We start from the raw sequence: 25334 nt of genomic DNA, 5'->3' as shown, positions 1-25334 counted from the left end.
GGCTGGAAATTTTAATTTCTTTGTGAAAACATGTATTTTTTTTAATATATTATAATTGAATGATTAAAATAATTTTGCCCTGACCTGCACCATGATGTCACAGGTAATAAAAAAAATATAGAAAGAACCAAATTAATTAGGTAATTAATTTCATATTTGTATTATTATTACCACTTATAATTTGTAGCTCAAGAATCTACTAAAAATAAATTAAATAATAGTGACCCAAACAAGATTCTAATGAGTTGACAAATCAGGAATTATAAGATCTCAAATTTCATTATCATCTAATCATCAAATTAAAAATGAAGGTTAACAAGTTAAACTATGCCTTTAATTTGGTGAATCTTATGGACATCATTCACTTGGTTTCAATATTAATTTAGTTCAATTTGAATCATATTATTTAGCAAACTAATTGTACATTAGAAAATAATCTAGATCGATGACTGTGACTTATTTGTTTAATATTATTATCATGTGTTTGAAGATGTACTGAATTGATTGTGCTTTAAGGTCAACCCAAAACAGAACATGTTATTTTTTCCTTCAAAGCAAAGCACTTTGTTTATTTACTTCCAAAATATATATTTTCTCCCTGTTATAATCTCTTTCAAATTAATACCAATTAACTGCCCACTTATGGCAGACATGTTTGGAGCTTAAATTTGAATTATCCCTCTGGAATAACGGCTATTAACGGACATACGTTCTCCTAATCATTCTACCTGAATTAAACTCTTACATAAGACCCATATTCAAAGTCATTGTCATGAACCAAGTACTTAAAAAGGACTTACTTTGCTCAAGAATCAAAAGCATTCAACAGTTCGTTCTCTGGATTCTAATGATCAAGATCTCATTTTTATTGACTAATCCCATTTGGGTTTTGCAGGAATCAACTTCTAAGACGTCAATAAACCATGTTTGATCAAGAGGGTAATACATTATATAGACAAAATTAACTATTTCTAATGTTTTTTTTATTGATTTATCTATATGGGGACTTGAAGGGACAACCACCATGTCTGTTGAGGAGGTGAGAATTCGTGGGGAGCTAGAGAAGGAAATTGAGAGGGATTTGGAGGAAGAGATCAAAGACGGAATCTATCGATTGGCGTTGCGTTTGCATCGGTTTTACTTGCGCGAAAAGGAAAGGAAACATGGTAGTCTAGCAAATGAGGAAGAAGCAATCACTCAAGTGAGTATTACCATAAGGATGGAAGGTGCCACAAAAGTGGAGATTGACGAGAACAAGAAGAATGGTCGTGAAAATGCACGTCCTCGTACTTCAAGTTCGGCTGAGAGTGGGCATGTCATGGTCCGTGCCAAGGCGAAGAAATTCGATTGGGCCGGAAGCCTTAGGTCCGAACCTCGAGTCCCAATTACCAATGAGAAGGAGAAACAATGGGTGAAATGATCTCATAGAGAATTTAATCAATGAGATAAATAAATTGTGAAACAATATTGGGTATATATGATAACATATTTTTTAAATTATTTTCAAACATATTTTATTATAACCCCAAATTCATTGTCTCCAATATAAACATTTGATCTCTTATCAAACTCATAAATTTATTGAACATATTTTATTATAACCCCAAATTCATTGTCTCCAATATAAACATTTGATCTCTTATCAAACTCATAAATTTATTGACAGGTTTTTCATTTTGATCTGAATTCATATGTATCAAGACTCATTCTTGCTCTCCACTCTTCCCACTGAACAACCTTGTCAAATGGGGAATACCATTTTTCTTCCGCCTAGCCACGGTTGAATTAGATCTCGGCATTACTCGAAAACCAGGTGAAGAAACCTTTCGAAACCTCGCCCTTCTAGCAGGTGTCATGTTCACCGAGGATCTCCGTTTTCCCAATTCAACGTTCTTCTCAGATTGCTCTTTCCAATTCCATAATTCTTCTTCAACCATTTTCGTAGCTGTAAGAGACTTCAAAGTTTTGCTGGTTTCATTCTCCTCTTTAGCCCTCATTTCATTAACATTCTTTTGAGCCATCTCGGTTTTCATTACCATCTCTTTCTCGCTCGCCTTTAGTGCTTCGATCCATGCCCGAGAAGCTGCAACTTTCTTATCAGCTATTTCCTCTGCTCCCTTGGCTCGCCCTGTTAAATACTCGTATTCCAAATTCGAAATTGTTATCTCCGAACTTTGCTTTGAAGTGGAAGCTCTTGATCTCATTGAACTCTCCACAAGGTGTTTTAGATTCTCCAAAGCCATAGCTTCCGATGTTTTAACAGCTTCAAGTTCTTGAATCGCAGCCTGCAATCTTACCTCTGTTAAGTCTATATCAGCCTCTGATTTCTGAATCTCGGCCTTGATGTTTTCTGTTTCTTCGTTTACTAGATCTCTCTCTTTCTCCGCTGCCTCGGTTTCGGTTCTCAATTGTTCGAGGGTGACTGCGAGGTTCGAAACAAGCGATTTGGTCTTCTCCTCTGCCGATGTCACAACTTCAAGCTTCCCTTTCGCTCTTATGAGCTTTGAATTCAAATTCTGAATCTTTAAATCTGCCTTGTCTTCTGTTTTCTTCAGGCGGTCGATTTCTTCCATGACATGCTTGAGTTCATCTCTGATAATATCCATGGATGTCATGAACTGAAACCCTTCTGCTTTTACAGAAGCAAGCTCTTTCTTTGCAGCCTCAAGTTCTTCAGAAACCGACTTCATCTCTGTCGACTTTTCCTCTCCTAAACTCTCCATTTTATCCATTTCCCTCACCAATTCAAGCTGAGTCTGCAACATATTGATGTCGGACGTAGTGATCGCTAGCTTTGCTTCAACCTCCTTCGAGCTCTCGATTTCTCTGGACATTTCAGCCATTTTCTTTCTCTTATCCTCTACTTTTGCTGATAATCTGGCTTCTTCTTCTTTCCTTTGAGATTCAATGGCTGCCAATTCTTTGGCAGCCTCAATCCTAGCCAATTCCACTAGAACCTGTTCTTCATTAACAAACTCAATCTCTCTTCGGATGGTTTCCATGGAGGTCGAGTTGGATTTCATCTTCAGCAAAGCATCTCGGGACGTTTTCTCTGCTCTATTCTTCTCCTCCAAGATGACCGCCATGTCTAGCTTGAGTTTGCTAAGTTCACGCTTCACTTGCTCCAATTCATTCATGATTTCTGCGTATCGCCGACCCCCATTGGAGTTGTTGTCGCGTTTCCTCTGAAACTTGGTCCTGAAATTGATTTCCTGGATTCCCGAAGTCAAATCACTAACCGTCTTCTTCGCATTGAATAGGTCGGATTCAGCATGAGCTGTTGTTGTCTCTGCAACCCGTTTGATCTCCTTAAGACGGCCGATGTCCCTCTTAGCGAAATGAAGCTCTCTGGTCTTTGAAGACGATAACTGATTAATAATAGGACGAAATAAGATCAACCCATCTCTCTATTTTCATACATCATAAGTTCTAACATATAAGAGTTTGAGTAAATGTCATAGGTAGCTAGGGGAAGCCATTGATGTACCTCTGAGAAATGTCTGTGTGAATCTTCTTCCTTCATTGATTCTCGATCTCCATGGACATTAATGATTTCTTTAACTGATGAACCAGTCATCTTCCTGTTATCAAACTGATCGCGGGCATTTTCCATTATCAGAATTAGAAGGCTGAAAATGGCAGAGGAAGAAGAAGGGGGTGACTGATAATCCTAGGCTGGAAGACGAGAGACGTTGAGAAATTGTGCTTAAATTAAATAAAAGTGAAAAATAAAATAATAAATCCAATGGAGGAGAATGAACGGCTGATGATTGGTTAAGATTGCTTTTATTGACACTATCGCTAGCCGTACCGGATATTATTTTTTACCTTTTTTTTTTGTATGTTGAATTTTGTATTAATATAGTACTAAGTTAAAACACTTATAAAGATAATATTAACCCATGATATGGCTACGTTGGTTTTAGGATAAACAATAATAAGATTAGAAAAATAAATATTTTTTTGATGAAAAAATATTTTATTTAATTATTTATGTGAATTGATCAAGATATTATCGTTATTATTAATATTTTTAAAATGATAATTATTTTTTCTTAAATATATTCCATGCAAAATGATATAAATGATAGTCGTTTAAATTCAACGACAAAAACATTACAATAATTGAAATAAAACATTTTAACTTCACCAATGAATCAAACAAAAATATCAAATTTTATCGAGTACGGAGATCTTCAAGACGAGACAGCAAGTAGAGTGACTGAATTTCACGAACTCTATCAAAGATAAAATCGAGGGAAGATCAATGAGTTATCCATCTGTCTAAATTATTTAAGAAAATAAACTATTAATGATCATTAAATGTTGCTTTCAAACTAAGCCTAACATATTAAGGACAAACAATAAGATCATTGTTAGTACAATCATATTAAAATGACATTGAAAATAAAATAATTAGCCTAGAAAATGAAACAAAAATCTTAAAGATGAAATTTACCTTTGGTTTAATCTCAACCATCTACCAGTTTCATTATTATTATTATTATTATTATTAAAAAAAAATTATCTTCGGGAAAAGTAGAGAGCGTCAAGAATTTATGAGTAATTTTTTTTAAAAATATTTTCAGACTAGTTAATTATTGTTATTTTTATTGCTAGTTGGTGAATATTTTGTTTCATTGTTATTTTCTCTAATATTTATCCCTCATTTTGTTTTGACTTTATTTGATATATTTTGGATCACTCATTTTTTTTTAATGTTTGTATGTTGACGTTAAACATAGATAACCACTTATGTCTTTATTTGTGACCTTCTCGTTATAAATAAATATATATTATTGTAGGGAATTTCCCTCTTAATCAATCAAAGAACTAAGAAATATAACAGCAAGAAACCAATAAAACAACACAAGATTTGATATCGGAGTTCGACCCAAAAAAGATGGTCTACGTCTCCGTCGAGCTCTGTTATGAACTCGATTCCACTATCACAATTAAACGTTTCAGTTACACCTCGTTCTTTATATATATCACTCACACCTCTAAAATCTCTAACCACCTTGTGTGAATTACTCATATATATATATAAACAACTTGTTCTAACTAACTTAACAAACTTAACAAACTTAAGTCTTTGACACTTTAGTTAATTGGGCCTATTTAATTGGGCCTGACCCATCAACTCAATTTCAACAATCTCCACCTTGGGTTGAAGGGTCCTTCTCTTGTTCTAGTGAAATCGAATATGTTCATCACTTCATTGCTCGAAGCCTTCATTGCACTAAATATCTTGAACTCTAAGCAAATCCAAACAATGTCTGAATTTACTTAGAGGTAGTACCTTGGTTCCAACATCAGCCGGGTTATCTTCTGTTCTAACCTTGTTGATTGAAACCACCCCTTGTGCTATCTTCTCTCGAATGAAATGGTGCTTGATATCCACGTGTTTTGTTCTGTCATGGAACACGGGATTCTTGCACAAGTGTAGTGCACTTTGGCTATCTGTGAACACCGTCGCAGGTCCTTCGAACACCTTCAGTTCTTGCAGCAGACCCTGAATCCACATTGCTTCCTTTACAGCTTCAGTTGCTGCGATATATTCGGCTTCTGTTGTTGATAAGGCCACTACTGATTGCAACTGGCTCTTCCAACTGATACAGTTACCGTTCACCAAAAAATAGAAAGCTGAAGTTGATTTCCTTGAGTCTTTATCTCCTGCATAGTCTGAGTCCACGTAACCAATTACACTAACATCTGCTCCACTTCTTTTCTTGTAACATATCCCCACATTAGTAGTCGAGGCTATGTATCTTAGTAACCACTTCATTGCGAGCCAATGTTCACGGCCTGGACTCGCCATAAACCTGCTCAAGACACTAATCGCATGTGCCAAGTCTGGCCTGGTACAGACCATTGAGTACATCACAGACCCAACTGCACTTGAATACGGAATCTTTTCCATGTAAGTCTGATCTGACCTGGTTTTTGCCGAGTTCACAGACGACATCAGATACTGATTCGTGATCGGCAACTTTGCTGGCTTGGCTCCTCGAATTTCGAACTTGTCAATCACCTTCTCGAGATACCCTTGCTGGCCGAGAGTCATTACACCATTCTTCCTGTCTCTCTTAATCCTTATCCCAAGAATCTTAGCAGCTTTGCCTAAGTCTTTCATATCGAACTCGGAACTTAGAACAATTTTCAACTTCTTCACACTTGAAGCTTCTTTGCTGATTAGTAGCATATCATCTACATATAGCAGAAGATAATCAGCTTCAAGTATATTCTTCCCTCTAAAGTATAAACAAGTATCATAGCTACTCCTCATAAAGCCTTGTTGAGTAATAAACGCATCAAACCGTAAGTACCACTGCCTTGGTGATTGTTTGAGTCCATATAACGACTTCCTAAGCAAACACACCATGTTCTTCTCTTGCTGAACTTTGAACCCTTCTGGCTGCTCCATGTAGATGGTTTCCTCTAAATTTCCATGAAGAAACGCAGTCTTGACATCCATTTGTTCTAACTCAAGATCGAACTGAGTTACCAGCGAGAGCATTATCCGAATGGTTTTGTACTTAACAACTGGTGAGAAGATCTCATTATAGTCCACTCCTTCCTTTTGAGAGAACCCTTTAGCAACTAATCTTGCTTTGTACTTGACCCCCTCCTGAATCGAAATACCTTCCTTGATCTTATAGATCCACCTGCACTTGATTACAGATTGTTTGACAGGCCTTGGAACAATCTCCCAAGTTGAATTCTTATAAAGTGAATTCATTTCTTCCTTCATAGCTTCCATCCACTTGGATCTATCACTAGAACTCAAAGCTTCTTTGAAATCTTCCGGCTCAGTTTTGTTTAACTCAACTGCTGTCATAAACGCATATGCCAACATATCGGTATAAGCTGAGAACCCATACCTCTGGATGGGTTTTGGTTGCCTCCTTTCTCTGTCCCTTGCGAGTTGATAACTAGCTTCCGACTGAGCTGTAATTTCCTCGTCTTGTGCCACAACAGGTTCAACATCTGTACCAGTAAATTCCTTCTGATTATCAGCAACCATTTCAGTGTCTTGATCTGAAATCAATGGCTCCACCTGACCATGATCCCCTGCATTAATCTCCACTTGACCAGTCCCCTGCTCGCTTTTACCCAAGTCACCTTGATTAGATTGATTCTGAGAGAGACACACAAACTCCTCTTCATTGAATACAACGTCCCTGCTGTTTATGGTTTTAAAACCACCAGACTGTTTTAACCACAGCCTATAACCTTTCACTCCTTGAGGATACCCAAGAAACACACATTTCACACTTTTTGGTTCTAACTTGCCTTCTTTTTGATGAGCGAAGGCTGTACATCCAAATGGTCTAAGATGAGACAAATCTGGAGGCTTACCTGTCCACATTTCTTCAGGAGTTTTGAACTCAATTGCTGTCGACGGACATCGATTCACTAAATATGCTGCTGTTATTACAGCTTCTCCCCAGAAGGACTTGGACAAACCTGCCCCGAAAAGCATGCATCGAGACTTATCTAACAAAGTTCGATTCATTCGCTCAGCAACTCCGTTTTGCTGGGGTGTGGATCGAACTGTTCTATGTCTTTGAACCCCTAGCTCACGACAATGACTATCAAACACTTCGTTGCAAAACTCTAACCCATTATCTGTTCTTAGGATCTTTAATTTTCTACCTGTCAGATTCTCAACCAAAGTCTGCCATGTTTTGAACTTCTCAAAAGCATCACTTTTGTGTTTCAATAGATAAACCCATACTTTACGAGAATAATCATCTACGATTGACAAGAAATACGAGTTACCTCCATGCGTCGATGTTTTCTCAGGACCCCATAAGTCTGAATGGACATACTCCAACACGCCCTTAGACTTATGAACCCCGGTTTTAAATTTCTGCCGATGTTGCTTGCCTAACACGCAATGCTCGCAAAAGTTTAGACCCTTGACTCTATCTGAGCCTAATATATTCTTGTCGCTGAGAATCTGCAAACCTTTCTCACTGATGTGACCGAGCCTCCGATGCCATATCGTGGCCTTCTTGTCTTCATCTAAAACTACAAGTGCAGACTGTCTCGACACAGTCTCACCAATCAGCTGATACAAACCTTCTTGTTTGATACCTTGCATCATTAACCTGTTTTCCTTCATTATCTTCATCTTCCCCGACACTATCTGATTTGTGTATCCCAAGTCATCAAGAATCCCGAGAGAAACGAGGTTTCGTGACAGCTGAGGCACAAACCTGACTTGTTTCAGAACCCTTACAACACCATCGAACATTTTTATGCTGACATCTCCAATACCTTCTACTTGACATGCATTGCTATTTCCCATCAGCACCTTGCAACCACTCAGTTTCTGGAAATTAGAGATCCAATCTTTTCTGTACGTCATGTGGAAAGTACAACCGGAATCAAGAACCCAGTCCCTCTTAGTATCTTCCATTGACGCCATTAAGACCTCTCCACTATCATAGCCATCACCATAATTCGCTGATTCTTTAGTTTCCACTTGCTTTTTCTTGTTATCTTTTAGCCAGCTATAGCAGTGGTTTCGAAGATGACCAACCTTTCCACAATGATAGCATTTTCTTGTTTCCGTAGATTCTGATTGTGATGTTTTGCTTTTCTTGTCTTTCGATTTGTTATTGGTGCGAGGTTGCCCTTTGAAGAAGTTTTTCCCTTTGGCCATATAATTCTCACCATTCGAACTCGCTTTCTTTTCTGTTTTTAATTCCAGCTCTCTCGACTTCAATGCCGAAATCACCTCTTCAAGAGTGATACTTGTTCGTCCATATTTGATTGCATTACGGACTTCTTTGTAGGATTCGGGAAGAGAGTTGAGGATTATTATTGCCTGGTTTTCATTGCTCATTGCTTCGTTCTCGCCTGAGTTTGCCAACTCGATATTGAGTTTCAAGAACTCATCAAGATTTTGAGTAAGAGTCTTTTCTTGCATCATTTTGTAACTGAACAACCTTTCCTTCAAGTAAATCTTGTTGATCAAAGATTTGGATTGGAACAGCTCGTCTAGGCGCCTCCACATCGATGCCGGAGTCTTCTCATTGTCTATCAACCGGATTACAGAATCTGAGAGATGGAAAATGATTGTACCAATCGCTGTCTCTGTCATCTCGATCTTTTGATCTTTATTCATCTCTAGTGGCCATGAGACTGGTTCTTCTAGAGTTCGCAGAAGATGCTGCTGTGCCAAGAGAGCCCTGATTTTCCGCTGCCAAATGCGAAAATCTCCATTGCCATCGAATTTGTCAATGTCAGTCTTCATGCTTGAGATGGACTGCCACTGGAATTCCCAAGGTACTGTTTTCTGTGTTGATCTCTTTCTTGTATAATATTGAACCTTGTCCACTTTGTCTCTTTCTGCGCCTGAGCCGGAATCTTCCTTATCCGTATCACTAGCCAGCATTAAAGACCTTTCCAAGATTCTTCAAGATTCTTCAAGATTGATTCTAATCTTGCCCAAACCGAGCTCTGATACCACTGTAGGGAATTTCCCTCTTAATCAATCAAAGAACTAAGAAATATAACAGCAAGAAACCAATAAAACAACACAAGATTTGATATCGGAGTTCGACCCAAAAAAGATGGTCTACGTCTCCGTCGAGCTCTGTTATGAACTCGATTCCACTATCACAATTAAACGTTTCAGTTACACCTCGTTCTTTATATATATCACTCACACCTCTAAAATCTCTAACCACCTTGTGTGAATTACTCATATATATATATAAACAACTTGTTCTAACTAACTTAACAAACTTAACAAACTTAAGTCTTTGACACTTTAGTTAATTGGGCCTATTTAATTGGGCCTGACCCATCAACTCAATTTCAACAATTATTATATTTTTTTTATTTGTTTATATGTAACATGCTAACATGATTTTATACTCACTTTAACTTAAATATATTTAAAAACTAGTTTTTCAATATAGAATAAAATTAACAATATGAAAAAGTAACTATATATATATATTTATATATAAAAACAAATGTTCTAATACTTTATAATCAGGGACGAATCTAGGTAAGAGTTCGGGTGGGCTGAATTCTACCCCAAAAAAAATATATTTTTTTTTACGGTAGAAATATGACATTACCTTTATTTTTATTTTTTTAAATTAATATAATTCATTGTTTTTTTTATCTAATTATTAAAAAAAGGATAAAACTTTACTTTTATATATTTATTTTTTTCAAAAAAATTTCGTTATTATTTTAAGCTTACCTTAGTTTTTTTTCAAACCTACCCTAGGTCGAAATCCTGAGTTCTTCGCTGTTTATAATAAGAATTATTATTAAGAGTCTTATTTGAATAGAATATAATAATAAGATTTATTCTATGGCTTTTAATTAAAATAGGGCAAAATTATTGAGCATAAAAAAGATGTGAATGAGTGGGGTCGAATATTAGAGAGGACATTGAAATACAGTAGAAAGCTCCAAAATGGGAAGAGAATTGAAAAAGACAACATGTTTGTCTTGTTGGGGCATAGGAAAGAAAACAGTACTATCATTGGTCATGTCGTCTTTGTTGGTATACAAAAATTAAAAAAAAAAAAAAAAAATTTCATTAATTTTATCATTAATCCTCCTTAATTGTAAATAATAATCTACATGCATGGCCATGGGCTGTATTTATTATTGTATCATAAAGAGTTGTCGTACTCATATTACAGTTACAATCAGCAATAATAGCTTATTGGAAGCATTAAAAACAAGATAAGAATTTAATTACTTACACCCACATTTTTACAATTCAATGTGTTGTCTCATTTCATTTAAATTCAACCAACCAACTAACCAACCAGGTTGAAAGTCTTCAATAATCTAGAATATCCTCAATAACTTGTCATATTCATTATAAAAATTAATGTACAAGTTTTATGAGATTGAAAGAGTTAGTTGTTACATGTTACATTATCAATATCGTGTTTACATTGTTTCCGAAACTAAGTAATATACTAAGTTGATTGATAAACTAATAGATTAAAAAGAGAAAAAGGAATAATTATTGTCTTGCAGACACACATAGAAAGAGATCATACGAGAGCTTAGGAGTAGGGTGCTCCTGCGAGTGGTCTGACTTTGATCAATCATAAGTCTAAGTACCTTGACTATGACCTTTATCCTTAAAAGAAATTATTCAATTACACTTGTAAATCATAATATATTAAACATTGATTAATTTTTATAACTTCAATTAATACAGAATAATCAAAGGTAAGGTCCTAGGTCCAAGCCCAAAACAAAAATATGCTTTAGTTTGGGCCTTATTCTTCGGGATCTTGGTCCAATAAAACTTGGTTCTTAGTGTCCAACTTTCTTGAGGAAAGAAAAAGACTTTGCTACTTTTCCCTTTCAAAGCATAACATTTGTATTGTATTTGGGCCGGGTGAAAAGACCTCAAATAATTTTCTTGTTTGCTTTCTTTTTTATTTAAACTAAAAGAAATGATTGGGAGAGAATTTGAACGGAGAATTGGGAAAGAATGATGTGACACAATTTGATTAGCCAAAAAAATAACAAAATTACTCTCTCTTCTGTCTCCTCACCTTTTATCATTTTTCAAACCTAGTGAGTGACACATCATTATCTCCCTTAAATTCCCTCCCCTATCCTCCTCTTTAAACACATTATTTCAAATTTGTATCATCTTTAATCAAAAGGTGTTCAAATTATATTGCAAACATTTAAAAAATAATTTAAATCATATTTTTTTTTAAATACACCATATAAAAATTATTCTAATTTAAAATAAGTTAATAATATTTTTTAATATTAAATGAAGCAACACAACATAATCTAAATCATAGCCTAAACAAAATATTGTACAAAACATTTTATTTTAATATAGGAAATTAACTTAGACCATGCATACTCATTATAACTTCGCCTAGATAAAAATAAAAAAATATTTAATTTTTAAATATCAAATCTTATAAAATTAAATAAAAATTATTACTAATTTTTGTTGAATTTTCAAGATGAATATATATTATGATTTTTTTTACATGAATCTGTTTTTCAATTAAATTGAATAATTTATGCAAATTATGTGATAAGTTAACTGAATTGTTTCTTAGACTAGTTTTAACTTTTAACCATTTTTTTATATTTAAAAAAAATGTATTAATAAAAAAACCACATTTTAAAAAAATGAAATTAATAAATAAAAATAAAGTCATTAAAAAAAACAAATGAAGTTTTCAGCTGATCTCACTGTCACGAACAAGAATCGTTGGACTCGAATCCAAGTCCGCAAGGAGACGGATAATATCTACATTTTTTTTCCGTAGACTAGAAGAGACGAGATCAAATCCTTGTGACTAAGTTATAGGATTCTCTTCTTTGTTATTGTTTTGAAGTTTTATTATTGATTTTCTTGATAAAATTGTTTTACTTTTTACTTTATGTAATTTCTACCAATATATTGGAGGGGTATCCACTATCCACCAAATAAATTATTATTTGTTGATGAACTGAAGTTTGAATAAAAAAAAAATTAGCTATTAAAAAAAACAACAAAAACAAAAGAGAAACTCCAAAAATCCATCCGTTAGAAAGATACAATGAAAAAACTTCTAACATGGGAAAAAACATGTCCCACCCATTTCAATAATAAAGCAGAGGACCCTCCTCATCACAATCATGGTCGGACTCCATCGGGAACCAGTGGGCTCCCATACACCGCAGCACACACGTTCCCTACTGCATTTTACCATCTCCAAATTCCCTTCAATCTATCTTCCCATCTCCATTTTTGTTTTCCCAATTAATTAATTAGATCAAGAAATGGGCGGAGTCACTTCCTCTATTGCTTCTAAGTTTGCCTTCTTTCCGCCCACACCCCCATCTTACACAATCATCCCCGACGACTCCAACTCGGGTCGATTCTACATACCCGAGGTTCCTCATAGAGACGATGTAGATGTGTTGAAGCTTCGTAATCGACGAGGTAATGAAATCATCGCGGTTCATATCAAACAACCAAAAGCATCCGCCACTGTCCTTTACTCCCATGGTAACGCAGCTGATTTGGGACAGATGTTTGAACTCTTGGTAGAATTGAGCCTCAGACTGCGTTTAAATCTTATTGGGTACTTGACAATTTCATTAAACAAAACAGTTTCAATCTGATTCTCAACAATTTGTTCATTATTATATTTTTTTTGTGTTCTCATGCAGTTATGATTACTCTGGCTATGGACAATCAACTGGAAAGGTGGGCCTAATGGGTTATTTTCAAATCATTTTGAACTCTTTTCATTTTTTAAATTATGTTCTTTAGTAACAATATCAAAATGATCATAATTTTGTTATTGAATTGATGTGTAAATATGTGACAAGAGAATTATTTACAATATTTGTTATCAACAGCCCACGGAGTGCAGCACATATGCAGATATTGAAGCGGTTTATCAATGTTTAAAGGAGAAATATGGAGTTAAAGATGGTCAATTGATATTATACGGTCAGTCTGTGGGTAGTGGTCCTACGATAGATTTAGCTTCTCGGACCCCAAACTTGAGAGGAGTCGTGCTACACAGTCCGATTCTGTCCGGCCTAAGGGTTTTATATCCTGTGAAGAAGACATATTGGTTTGACATCTACAAGGTCAAATTGTTATTATATATTTTGTTATGGTACTAAGAAGATCTTGAAATATTAATGTTATATTTGTTTTTTCAGAATATAGACAAGATTGTCATGATTAGTTGTCCGGTTCTTATAATTCATGTAAGTTTCGAATTAATCATCAATCGAGAAATCAAAAGTAATTACTTTTATTCTTAAACAGGGCACGTCGGATGAAGTTGTGGACTGTTCTCATGGAAAAGAGCTATTTGAGCTTTGCAAGAACAAGTATGAACCCTTGTGGGTAAAGGGGGGTGGGCATTGTAATCTCGAGCTTTATGGAGACTATATTAAACACCTAAACAAGTTTGTTCATTCGCTCAATGAACCAAAAACAAATGCAAATGGTTCAAAGAAGAATTACAAATCATTTAAAAGTGGACATTCTTCAAAAGCAGCTTATGAGCCACTTCCCGAAGTTTCTAGGAACAGTTTGGACAGTCGATTAAAGAAGGCCAAGGAGACGAATGTGCCCGAGAAGTCTCGGATGAGTACTGATCGTGCCGAAATGTTTAGGCGAAGAAAGGGCCGCCTACATTGGTGATTAATCTGTTGAGAAAAAGTGAATATTATGGGAGGATTAAGTTATTGTATTTTATCTATTCATATTGTTTCTTATATTACTTTTATTGATTTAAATAAACAAGACAAATGATTATAGATTCAATTTAATTCCTTAGTTCAAAATATTTTCATTTTTCACTTAAAATTTTATTTTAGTAAATAACTATATCTAGAACATAATTTATAAATTTTCAACTAAAATATAGAAACTTATTAAATATAACTAAGTTATTATCAAATTTAAACAAAATGGCCTATTAGCTCAGTTGGTTAGAGCGTCGTGCTAATAACGCGAAGGTCGCAGGTTCGAGACCTGCATAGGCCAATTATTTGTTTTGTCGTGCTTAATTCAATTAGCCTTAACATATGTTTTGTATTTTTTTCACCATAATACAACTTATATAAGAATTTATAAACAAGTTTGGGACTAAATGGAATTTGTTTGGAATTATTATCATTTTTTTCTATTTTTTTAATGATTTTAATCGAAAAAAATAAAAATATATATAAAAACTTCGAATTTTTTTATGAATTTTTTTATATAACCATTATTAATAATAATATGAATTAACAAAAAAGAATTTTTCAGACCGAGAATTGTTGTTGGCTGGCTAAGTGAGGACCGACGAAAGTTTATTTGTTTTGTCACGTTGTGCTTAATTCGATTATCCTTAAGATATGTTTTGTATTTTTTTCATTAGTTTTGTCGTCGTGTTTAAACGATTGAAATTGTCAATTTTATTTGATATTTATATATTTTTGTTTATAATATATATATATATTCCCTAACGCTTTCCTCCTGTTAGTTTGAGTTCCTATCTATAATATATATATATATATATATATTTATTTGTTATATTTAAACGTTCTAGGATTATTTAAAAAGTGGTTGAGTAACCCTAAGAGATAGGGGTGACCCTTCTATTTAAATGATCTATCATATTCTTAAGAGTGGTTGAGTGGGGTGACCTATAATACTTAATTTGACCATGTATCTATTTTATTGGGTTTAGAATAGTTGTATAATTTTTGAGAGAGAGAAAATAATAATTTTTATTGATTGTATGTTCTTAATTACATAAAGTCTAATACTTAAATAGTAAATAATATATAAAATAAAATATTAATAAAATAAAAATTAAATTAATTAATTATAATTAATTTGACTATCAGCAACAAATTTTCAATCAAGTAGCAAATCAAGTATTTTCATTGATTTACTACTACTCATTTTTAAAATTGTTTCCTTTCAATATAATTCTACAATAGTTATAATTTAGAAAAGTAGTACGTTATAATCTTTAAAACATATCGTGGTAAAAGTTACTTAAAAAATTAAAAAGTATGAGTTTGAATTTTATTTAAAATATTTAAAATTAAAATTTTACAATAACAATTGCTTTACAAACTTCGTGAAGAAAAAAAAGGGTAAAATAACAGTAATACAGTAGCATGATATGATAAGGAAATTTGACGAAATAACCCTCATAAGATAGGGTTATTTCCAAATTTAGCATAGGCCAAATAATTTTTTCAAATTTAACTTTTTGTCTATGGAAAAAGACATTTTTACCCTCAAATTAAAAAAAAATCAGTTTATTTCCTTCTCCCCTTCAGTTTTCCCTCCCTCTCATCTTTTCATATTTCCAAACCGCCTCCTCCCCGACGACGACCGATCCAAGCCCACGATCCACCTCTCCCCGACGACGATTCAAGCCACGAAACCCCACTGCTCCACCGACCCCCGACGACTGTTCGAGCCCCCGACGACGACCGATCCAAGCCCACGATCCACCTCTCCCCGACGACGATCCAAGCCACGAAACCCCACCGCTCCCCCAACCCTCGACGACTGTTCGAGCTCCCGACGACATATCCGAGCCCTCGACGACGATCCAAGCAGAACGAAGAACGATCATCGCTGCGAAGAACGATCCAACAAAATCAGGCTTAAAATGCATCGTCGAAGGCTGACTAAATCGTTTTGGGTTTAAAATGCATCTGTCGAAGGTTGTTGCAGACGATGATGCATCTGTCGCCTTCGTCGCCTTTGTCAGATGTATATTCCCCCGTAAAACCAATCAACCAAGCTCTAAAACCATTCATCCACGACCTAACCTACACCCTAGACTCTAAACGACGAAACCCTAAACATTATTCCATTTCAGCGATGAAACGACGAAGGCGACGAAGTCAACGGAAATACAGAAAACTAACCTGAATGTTGAAGACGTGGGGTTTCGTTGCTTGGATCATCGTCGGGGAGAGGTGGGTCGTGGGCTTGGATCGGTCGTCGTCGGGGAGGAGGTGGTTTGGAAATATGAAAAGAGGAGAGGGAGGAAAAACTGAAGGGAGAAAGAAACAAACTGATTTTATTTTATTTTTTAAATTTGAGGACAAAAATGTCTTTTTCCATAGATAAAAGGTTAAATTTGAAAAAATTATTTGGCCTAGGTTAAATTTGGAAATAACCCTTCTTACGAGAGTTATTTCGTCAAATTTCCCTGTGATAGATGATAGAGTGGCAAAATAAAATGATTTATATGGTTTGAGGAGAAAAGTAGTAAAATTAGAGTTTAAAGAGAGTAAATTAAAGGTAAAAAGAAAGCTGAGGGATAAAGTGAAACAGTTATCCCTCCATCCTTAGACTAATAATAATATCTCAACTCAAACAAGTCTTATGGGGTTTATCCTTTCTTCAATGGACACAGAAAAATCCCTCTTTCTTCTCTCCCTCTCTTTCTAATTTCTACTGAACTTATAACACCAATTTTGAATCTTCTCATCGGTTTGTTGAATCAATTCATTTATCTTGCTTTGCTTGATGCTGGATTCACTAACGGGTCAATGTTGTTTGCTTTATCTCCCCTCAAGTCCTGCACACCTTCTTACCCACTTAATAATCACTATTACCCTTCTCGAAAACGTTCAACTCCAACCAGTCTTCACGTCTCCGCTTCGTTGGTAGAGCCGAATGGAATCAAGGTGGAATATACCCCATGGCTGATTGTTGGTCTGGGGAACCCTGGAAGCAAATATCACGGCACTCGCCACAATGTAATCCTACTTACTAATTTAGTTTATTTTGATGTCTTTGCACACTAATTTGAGGTTTATATGTTTGATATATGTTGTTGCTTTTAGTTTTGTGAGGCAAATCTGTTTTCTTTTTGATGATTTACATCATAATGGTTGTGGGTTTCAGGTGGGATTTGAGATGATTGATCACATTTCTAAAACAGCTGGCGTTGTGATGAACACCATACAGTCAAAGGCATTGATTGGAATAGGTTTCTGTTATTTAGTGTGTTCATAATACTGTTCTTTGTGTCTTATTTGTTGATCAAAGTGAGTTCTTGGCTGCTAATGTTGCAGGTTCTTTTGGGGAAGTGCCAGTTTTGTTAGTGAAGCCTCAAACATATATGAACTTTAGTGGAGAATCTGTTTGTTTCTCCTTCCTTCCTTCTTTCTTCATCTGCTATCATTCCTTTTCTTTTCATTATGTGTTTATGCAAGTAGTAGAAAGATAGGGGAATTGGGGACGATGGAGTTTATGGCCAAATACCCATCAAATTCTTTGCCATCATATCGATAAAATTAACTGTTTCCTTTTCTTTTTTGTTATCTCCTTAAGGTTGGACCATTAGCTACATACTATCAAGTACCCTTGCGGCACATCTTACTAGTAAGCAGCAAACAACTTTTTCATTCACCATAATTTAGTTCTTGAAGAAGAAACAAGTTCATTCTTCTTCTCCTACTGAAACATTGAGAATCTGTTTCCTGGCTTCTGTTACAGGTTTATGATGAGATGAGCCTTCCAAATGGCGTCTTGAGACTTCAACAGAAAGGAGGACATGGTCATCACAATGGGTAATCTTTTTATATAATGTAGCATTTTCAGAATAAAAATGAAACAGTGTGGTTTTGGATATTGAATCTCTCCGACAAACCAACAGAGTAAAAAGCGTGATAGATCACTTGGATGGTTGTCGTATTTTTCCACGGCTATGCATAGGTTTGGTGTTCTTTTTGTTCTTGTTGTAGTTTTATATTATATGCTGTCAATTCCATTTTTAAAACTTTTGGACGGTTCAGGCATTGGAAATCCTCCTGGTACAATGGACATGAAAGCTTTTCTATTGCAGAAGTTCAGCATATCTGAGCGGAAGCAGGTGTAGAACACATTTATGATCTAAAAGATTTATTTTTCTTTGATAAAACTGTTGAATTAGTGTATATGTTACCCAAGATCAATTTATAGTTGTCTGTGTGTGTGTGCAGGTTGATGAATCATTGCTGCAAGGTGGAGAGGCTGTGAGGAATCTAGTGATTAATGGATTCAATGGAAATATCAATAGATTTAATCTGCAGCAGAAGTATAAATTCCATAAAGTTTAATATCAATTGTATTCATTCCTTGATGTTTACATTACATAATCAGTCTTCTTAGTTGAAATCTTAAAATGTTTTGTTTCTTGTATTCATTTTCATGTATACAAGCAATTTTGTTTAAGCACTAGTAATTATTTACATAGATGCATGGATTTAGTTGCAATTTTATAAAATATTGATCATGTAAATTATTAAGGATAATTATAATTTAAGGGATTTTTTTTCTCTTTTCTTTTTAAAATTTTGAAAGCTAGGATTTCATGGCATAAGGTAAATATCTATATATAAATATATTTTGTTTAACCACGACATCAAAATTATAACACAATTAATGTATGTAAAGTGATTCCAAAAGAACAGCTTTTCAAATAATTCTTATATAAGGTGAGATGATTTGAGATTAATTCTCCTTAATTAAAAAAAATGTCAAGATCCGTAATTGATTAAAAAAATATGTCAGGATCACAGTATTATGAAGGATTCGTAATTGTCGTTTGTGATTTTGAAGGTTGTACTATTCATCTATAACCAAATTACCCACTATAAAATAATAGTGACATAGTCTCGTTGTCTCATACCCACAATTTTAGCCGCTTCAATCCACAGTTCCCAACATACAGCAGTGATTCCTGACATAACCAATGAGTAATGGTCCAAAGAAAACTCTAAACATAACCAATGAGTAATGGTCCAAAGAAAACTCTAAATATGAGCGACACTATTACAATTTAAAAGAAGATGAGTGACTGTTCTCACTTCTTTGAGACACAAACGATTCGACTAACTAAGATAAGACTCTTACGCATACATCTATCATCGGTAAAAATTCCACAGTAAATCGCATTCCACCCAAAAAAAGAAATCTTATTATAACCCTAAACTTCAATAATTTCTCTCGGCATAACTCAATTGGAACAACTCCATCTAAGTTTCACTTCACCCGTATGAAATCATTTAATTGTTTCGTATATTAAGATTTACGACGAAATAAACAAATAATTATGTGATTTGAATATATTAATAATAATAATAATGAATTATATATAGTTTTATTTTATTTTATTATTTTATGAATTTTGTTAAAAAAATATTAATGAATTAACAGAGAAAATTTGTAATAAAATAAAGAAATACTATTAAGTAGATTTATTATTTTTCTAAACATAAATTGTAATTACTTGTAATTTTAATTTTATTTCAATTGATTTTGGATTTTTGAAAATAAGTGCTGGTTTGGTTTGAGTTATTTATTTATTTGTAAATAAATAAAACTAAATTTTTTATAATTTAAATCTGAAAAGAAAAATATATCATTTAAATAACCTAAAATCCATAAAATGCCGAAATAAAAAGAGTTGGCCAGACTTAAAACCCTAGTTATAATAATAATAATAATAATAATAATGAATTATATATAGTTTTATTTTATTATTTTATGGATTTCGTTAAAAAAATATTAATAAATTATATATAGTTTTATTTTATTTTATTACCTGTGATTTGAATATATTAATAATAATAATAATAATGAATTATACTAGTTTTATTTTATTTTATTATTTTATGAATTTCGTTAAAAAAAAATATTAATGAATTAATAAAGAAAATTTGTAATAAAATAAAGAAATACTATTAAGTAGATTTATTATTTTTCTAAAATAAATTGTTATTTTAATTTTATTCCAATTGATTTGATTTTTGAAAACAAAGGCGGATTTGGTTTGAGTTATTATTTCTTTATTTATTTGTAAATAAATAAATAAAACTATTTTTTTTATAATTTAAATCTGAAAAAAAAAGTTATTATTTAAATAACCTAAAATCCGAACGAAATAAAAAGAGATGGTCTGAGACTGAAAACCCTAGTTATCTGTTGACGACGGCACATAAAATTTTCACATTCCTTGTTGAATCGTAAGTCTCAACTCTTTCGGTGGTCCGGAGAGAGTAAAAGATTTATTCTTCGTTCGTCAAATAATAATGTCGAGAATTGAAGAAGACAGCGAATCCGATGCCCCAGAGGAGTTCACCGCCGAACAGGTATGTTAGTCAGTTAAGCTGAGATATGTTATATGAAGGGTATAGATAGTTTGTTCATATATTAATTCTTATAGGGATTGCAACAAGATGTTCAAATACAAACTGCCCAGAAAGAAAGTAAAGCCAGGTACTCTTCTCATTCTCTCCTTATCCGGCACTAGAAATTATTGATTGAGGTCTTTTGTATTTGCTACTTTCATAGAGAAGATTTGAACTTTAGCTTGTAATTCCTGTTGATATACTAATTATGTTCTTATTGTAAGTGTGGAACCCTCCCTATTCTCTTGCGGAGGTTATCTTTGAGAAGTTATATGACTTCTAAGACCTTTTCTGAAATTGATCTTCAAAATATTACCTCTATCTTGTAGTAGGCATGTATGGAGTTTGAGAATCATAACATGTTATTAATGGATGAGAATGCATATCCAACTCTATGATATCTCTTTCAGCTCCTTCTAGATATATATATGAATCCATACTGTCTTCCTTTGTTGTTTGATGTTCACATTTCTAAATTAATTCTGCAGGAGCAAATCAAGTTCTTCGGTTCTAGTATGGGAGAAAGGCATTCCGAAGAGGTATACCTCCCTACTAGATAGCTAAATGGCTTCAACACTTTTCTGCCTTATGTTATTTAGATCATTCATTATGTTCATGCACAAATTGAATCTGGGTCTGTAGATAACCCTAAATAATGAACCAGTTGCTGTCTTTTTATCGTATGCATACATTTGGAATAAAAAATTAGGGTTCAAAATACTTTTAATATGGATTAGTAATACTTCTGCAATAGCATGCCAAAATGTGTTACTGTCACAGAAGAAGTTTTAAACACCAAGGCCTTGTTTTGATTAATCCATATAACCACTTATACAATCATCAACTAAAATTCTCTTATATTAGTTTTTATGATCTTAAAATATTACATACAACAGATAGTTTAGTCATTTAACCCAAATACTTTTTTTTCTCCTAAGATAGCATCTTTCAATAATCATAACTGAAGAAAACATGAAACATGGTCTGTATGCTATATCTCAAATTGTGTTAATGTCATTGAAAGAAGTTTTAAATATTGGATACTTGATATGCAGGGTGGTAGTTACAGATAAAGAACGTCGTAAGAAATGGGCAGAGAGGAGAACACCGAAACGGTCACGATTAAATGCAGACACACAAGATGGAGAGATTGAAACACACCAGGAGGAGTCCAAACCTAGCAAGGAAGGAATGCTCCCTGATGAAATAGTCAACCTTCTTGCAGCTCAAGAGAAGTATAACTTTCTAAAATGACTTTTCTTGTACTAGTTAATTAGTAGTCACTTAAAGGAGATGTTTTTTCCTTTCTTGCAGGCATGTTTTCCTGTCAGATTCTGAGGAAGAAATAGAAGAGAAACGATTGAAATCATCAAGGAAGAAAAAACTTAAGACATCTGGGTGAGGAAATTGGTCTGATCCCAAATTATGCAAACTTCAAATTCGTTGAGAATTTATATGGATTAATTTGTGTTTAATGCTTATGACAGGTCTGATCCGATCATTCTGAAGGACTTACCACCCAGTCGGTGCTTAAATGATTCCTTGGAGTTCTTGAAGAAGAGGAAGATGCAAGTTCCAAGATCTTCAACTGTTTTGAATAACTCCAACCAAGCGCTACGCCTGCTTTCAACATCTCTCTTGTTGAGTAAGCAGCGGTGAAGGCTTCTAATATTTTTTGTATGTTGTCTTCTTAAAGGAAAGATGTCATTTTTGAGGATGGAAGACATTCATTCCCCTTAGCTTGATTATGATATGCACATTGGAAATGTTTTGTTCCAACATCTCTTCAGATCAACTATTAACATCTTTTATTGGTTTTTTATAATATTTTAATCATCTTGAGATGCTCCATTTTACACCATTTTCAATTGCTCAATTTTACACCATTTTCAGATATCTAGTGTATACAACTAAGGTTGGTGTAGCCATGTTATCATGAAAATATGTATATATTATTTTAACCTATATATGTAATTTGATTAACTTTTAGGAGTTAAAAGTTGTTTTCGAACACTCTTATTAGATAATTGAATTAATTCATATATAATTATCAATTTAATTTAAATTCTTAACTTCATTTGGTTTAATTTGAATTTAAATAATTAGTTATTATAAATAATAGTTATGAATTGTACTTAATCAACTAGATTATTTGATAAGATGTGTTACACACTTACACCACCTAAGCCTTAGCTGACATAATGAACTAAACAAAAAGTAGACATTGGACATGTTTTTAAAACCATCTAACATGTCTTGTCTTGCTGTAAAAAATTCTTTTGTTACGGGCTAAAATTCGACCCGTGCGGCACTAAGCTAAATCGACCCTGATTCTAGCTTAGAAAGCCTTTCTAAACACAATGCAAGAAGAACTCAAACGCAAGAAAGAACTTAGAGAGAGAAAACTCTTGAGAATAAGAATATATTGAAAGAATGCTTGATAATTACAATGAAATACCTTCAGGGTATTTATAGGACTTACATGTGTTAAATTAGGAATTACGTCTAATTACAATTTAATTACACTAATTTAGGATATTCCTTCCATAGCAAGAATATCCCTACCTAATTTAGAATATCTCTAGTAATTTCTTCCTTAATTAGAATATATATTCTAATCCCTTCCTTGATTAGAATATATCTTTCAATCCCTTCCTTAATTAGATTATATTCTAATCTCTTCCTTGATTAGAAGATTCGCTGGGCCCACGTAGGCAACTGGGCCTCCCTTTGGGCTAACAAGATTAGCGCACTATCAGACCAAGACTCTAATGAGCCTCGACATCCCCTGGATTGGGTCGTGACTCTAATGGGCCGCGACATACTCCCCCACCTTAGTCGTGGCCGTACTCGGTTCGACTTTGGCTTGATACTCTTCAACCTCTTCCTTGAAACATTCCCCACACGGTCCCTCGTATCTGTGCACAAGTCCCTTGAGCACAGATTACATAGACTTGCATTCTGGAATATCATGGAAGTACATCTTGTGGCTCGATGTTTGCACCCCATAAAAATGGGACGTGACATACTCCCCCGCCTAAGTCGTGGCCGTCCTCGGCACGACCCTAGACCAATGCATGGTGATCTTCTTTCTGGCATCCCCTGAGCGCTCTTCCTCCCCCTTTGCACGTCACGGCATTGGGTGCACTTATGGTCGCCAGCCTTAACCGATATAAGACGTTTCCCACACATCTCTCGATTGAACATGGTCCCTTGAATCTGCGCACAAGCCCCTTGAGCACAGACCGCATAAACTTCAACAATTGCGGGGGACACTTCCCCCTTTCCATCGTCCCCTTTCGTAACTGCACACCCTCTCAGATCTGCCCCTCTCTTCATATTCTCGGTGTCTCCCTCTGAATATGCCTGAGCACGACCTGCTTCCTTTCCCACGGACTTGGTGTGAGTGAAGGCAGACTAACTTTGGCCCACGTTGCCTGTGGCCAAACCTTGTGGATCTGATGGTTGTGTGTTGTCTTTGTCCTTGAGCCCCTCGAAGGCTTCGACACACGCTATCTGGACTTCCTCGGGTACTTCTTCTTTTCCCTTGGACCCGTCCCCATCATCCATCTTGGCAAAAGTGGCAAATATCTCTTTACCACATTTGCGACCTCGAACGAATCGCATCGCCGAGAACCTGCTTATTCCCTCTGATTCTCTCCTTGTTGGAATCACGCTAGTCTTCCCGTGATCCAAAATGATTAAGGAATCAGAATAAGGCATTATGCAAGCGCGTACCTGATCGCACCATTCGAGTCCCAACACTACGTCGTAGTCTTCCATTGGGACCAAGGTAAATGAGACTGTCCCATTCCAGCCTCCGATCCTGGTGTGCACTCTCCTAGCCTCCCCATTTACCGGCTTGGCTACATCGAAGGACTTCACCGTCCCTCTTGTTGGGCTGATCCGCAGACCCAACACCTTGGCTACTCCTTCTCGCATGAAGTTGTGCGTAGCCCCTGTGTCTACTAGTGCCTTGATGCGCTTTCCCCCGATCCAAGCTTCCACAAACAAAGAGCCCCTCCTTGTTCCCTTGTCCGGCTTCGCAACACTAGTCTTCACGGCATTGAGCAGTCTTAAGGATCCTATTTGAGTCTCTTCTTCCTCATCAGAGAACTCAGTTTCTTTAACTGCTGCAACCTTTTCCCCCTTAAACGGGCACATAAACTTTATGTGATTATGAGCACCACAAATATGACAGGTTATTGGCTTACCCGAGTAATCGGCTTGCCTCCCTGAGTTTTTATGTGCATGCCCCTTCTTAGATGGGCGGTCTCCCCCACCTTTCTCCTGGTCCTGTGGGCGGTCTCCCCCACCTTCTTCCTCATCATACCTGATGAACTTTGGCCTGTCCACCGACACTTTGAGCTCTATCAGTCTTTCTGCAACCGTTATTGCCTCGGAAACGTCCCGCACCTTGGCCCTTTGCAGCTCCAACTGTGCCCAAGTCTTTAGGCCGTTAACAAACGCGAACAGTGCCTCCTGTTCCGTTAGACTGGGTAACTCGAGCATCAACTCCTGGAATTCCTTCACATACTCCTTGATGGTCCCTTTGTGCACAAGTTGACTCAACCTTTTCCTAGCTTCGTACTCGGCATTCTCTGGGAAGAATTGACGTTTGAACTCGGTCTTGAAGTCTTCCCATGTTTCCATCC

At 35.1% G+C, this 25334-nt stretch overlaps 5 protein-coding genes and 1 non-coding gene across 6 annotated transcripts; 5 read left to right on the top strand and 1 right to left on the bottom strand.

Annotated features, from left to right (window-relative positions):
- The first annotated feature begins 825 nt into the window (after positions 1 to 825).
- LOC124927395 lies at positions 826 to 1536 on the top strand. Its single transcript, XM_047467800.1, has 2 exons — positions 826 to 939; positions 1014 to 1536. The coding sequence occupies exons 1-2, from the start codon at positions 924 to 926 to the stop codon at positions 1418 to 1420; spliced, it is 423 nt and encodes a 140-aa protein (XP_047323756.1). The 5' UTR covers positions 826 to 923; the 3' UTR covers positions 1421 to 1536.
- A 59-nt stretch (positions 1537 to 1595) lies between these two features.
- LOC124927393 (protein PLASTID MOVEMENT IMPAIRED 2) lies at positions 1596 to 3681 on the bottom strand. Its single transcript, XM_047467798.1, has 2 exons — positions 3488 to 3681; positions 1596 to 3368 (listed from the first exon to the last, which is right to left on the bottom strand). Exons 1-2 carry the CDS (start codon positions 3611 to 3613, stop codon positions 1704 to 1706), a joined length of 1791 nt encoding a protein of 596 aa, XP_047323754.1. The 5' UTR covers positions 3614 to 3681; the 3' UTR covers positions 1596 to 1703.
- An 8842-nt stretch (positions 3682 to 12523) lies between these two features.
- On the top strand, positions 12524 to 14320 carry LOC124926476 (alpha/beta hydrolase domain-containing protein 17B-like). The gene is made up of 5 exons (XM_047466707.1): positions 12524 to 13103; positions 13192 to 13228; positions 13384 to 13620; positions 13696 to 13743; positions 13805 to 14320. The coding sequence occupies exons 1-5, from the start codon at positions 12799 to 12801 to the stop codon at positions 14183 to 14185; spliced, it is 1008 nt and encodes a 335-aa protein (XP_047322663.1). The 5' UTR covers positions 12524 to 12798; the 3' UTR covers positions 14186 to 14320.
- A 136-nt stretch (positions 14321 to 14456) lies between these two features.
- On the top strand, positions 14457 to 14530 carry TRNAI-AAU. The gene has a single exon. It is a non-coding gene; the product is annotated as a tRNA-Ile (tRNA).
- Positions 14531 to 16876: 2346 nt separating this feature from the next.
- LOC124925767 (chloroplastic group IIB intron splicing facilitator CRS2-B, chloroplastic-like) lies at positions 16877 to 18742 on the top strand. The gene is made up of 8 exons (XM_047465852.1): positions 16877 to 17262; positions 17411 to 17495; positions 17581 to 17648; positions 17840 to 17890; positions 18005 to 18078; positions 18165 to 18223; positions 18304 to 18380; positions 18490 to 18742. Exons 1-8 carry the CDS (start codon positions 17053 to 17055, stop codon positions 18604 to 18606), a joined length of 741 nt encoding a protein of 246 aa, XP_047321808.1. The 5' UTR covers positions 16877 to 17052; the 3' UTR covers positions 18607 to 18742.
- A 1719-nt stretch (positions 18743 to 20461) lies between these two features.
- Positions 20462 to 22521, top strand: LOC124926605. Its single transcript, XM_047466858.1, has 6 exons — positions 20462 to 20640; positions 20715 to 20767; positions 21168 to 21218; positions 21735 to 21914; positions 21994 to 22077; positions 22167 to 22521. The coding sequence occupies exons 1-6, from the start codon at positions 20581 to 20583 to the stop codon at positions 22336 to 22338; spliced, it is 600 nt and encodes a 199-aa protein (XP_047322814.1). The 5' UTR covers positions 20462 to 20580; the 3' UTR covers positions 22339 to 22521.
- Positions 22522 to 25334: the final 2813 nt, after the last annotated feature.

The sequence above is a fragment of the Impatiens glandulifera genome, chromosome 2 (genome assembly GCF_907164915.1).
Source record: "Impatiens glandulifera chromosome 2, dImpGla2.1, whole genome shotgun sequence".
NCBI lineage: Eukaryota > Viridiplantae > Streptophyta > Magnoliopsida > Ericales > Balsaminaceae > Impatiens > Impatiens glandulifera.
This window is presented reverse-complemented; position numbering and strand designations above follow the sequence as displayed.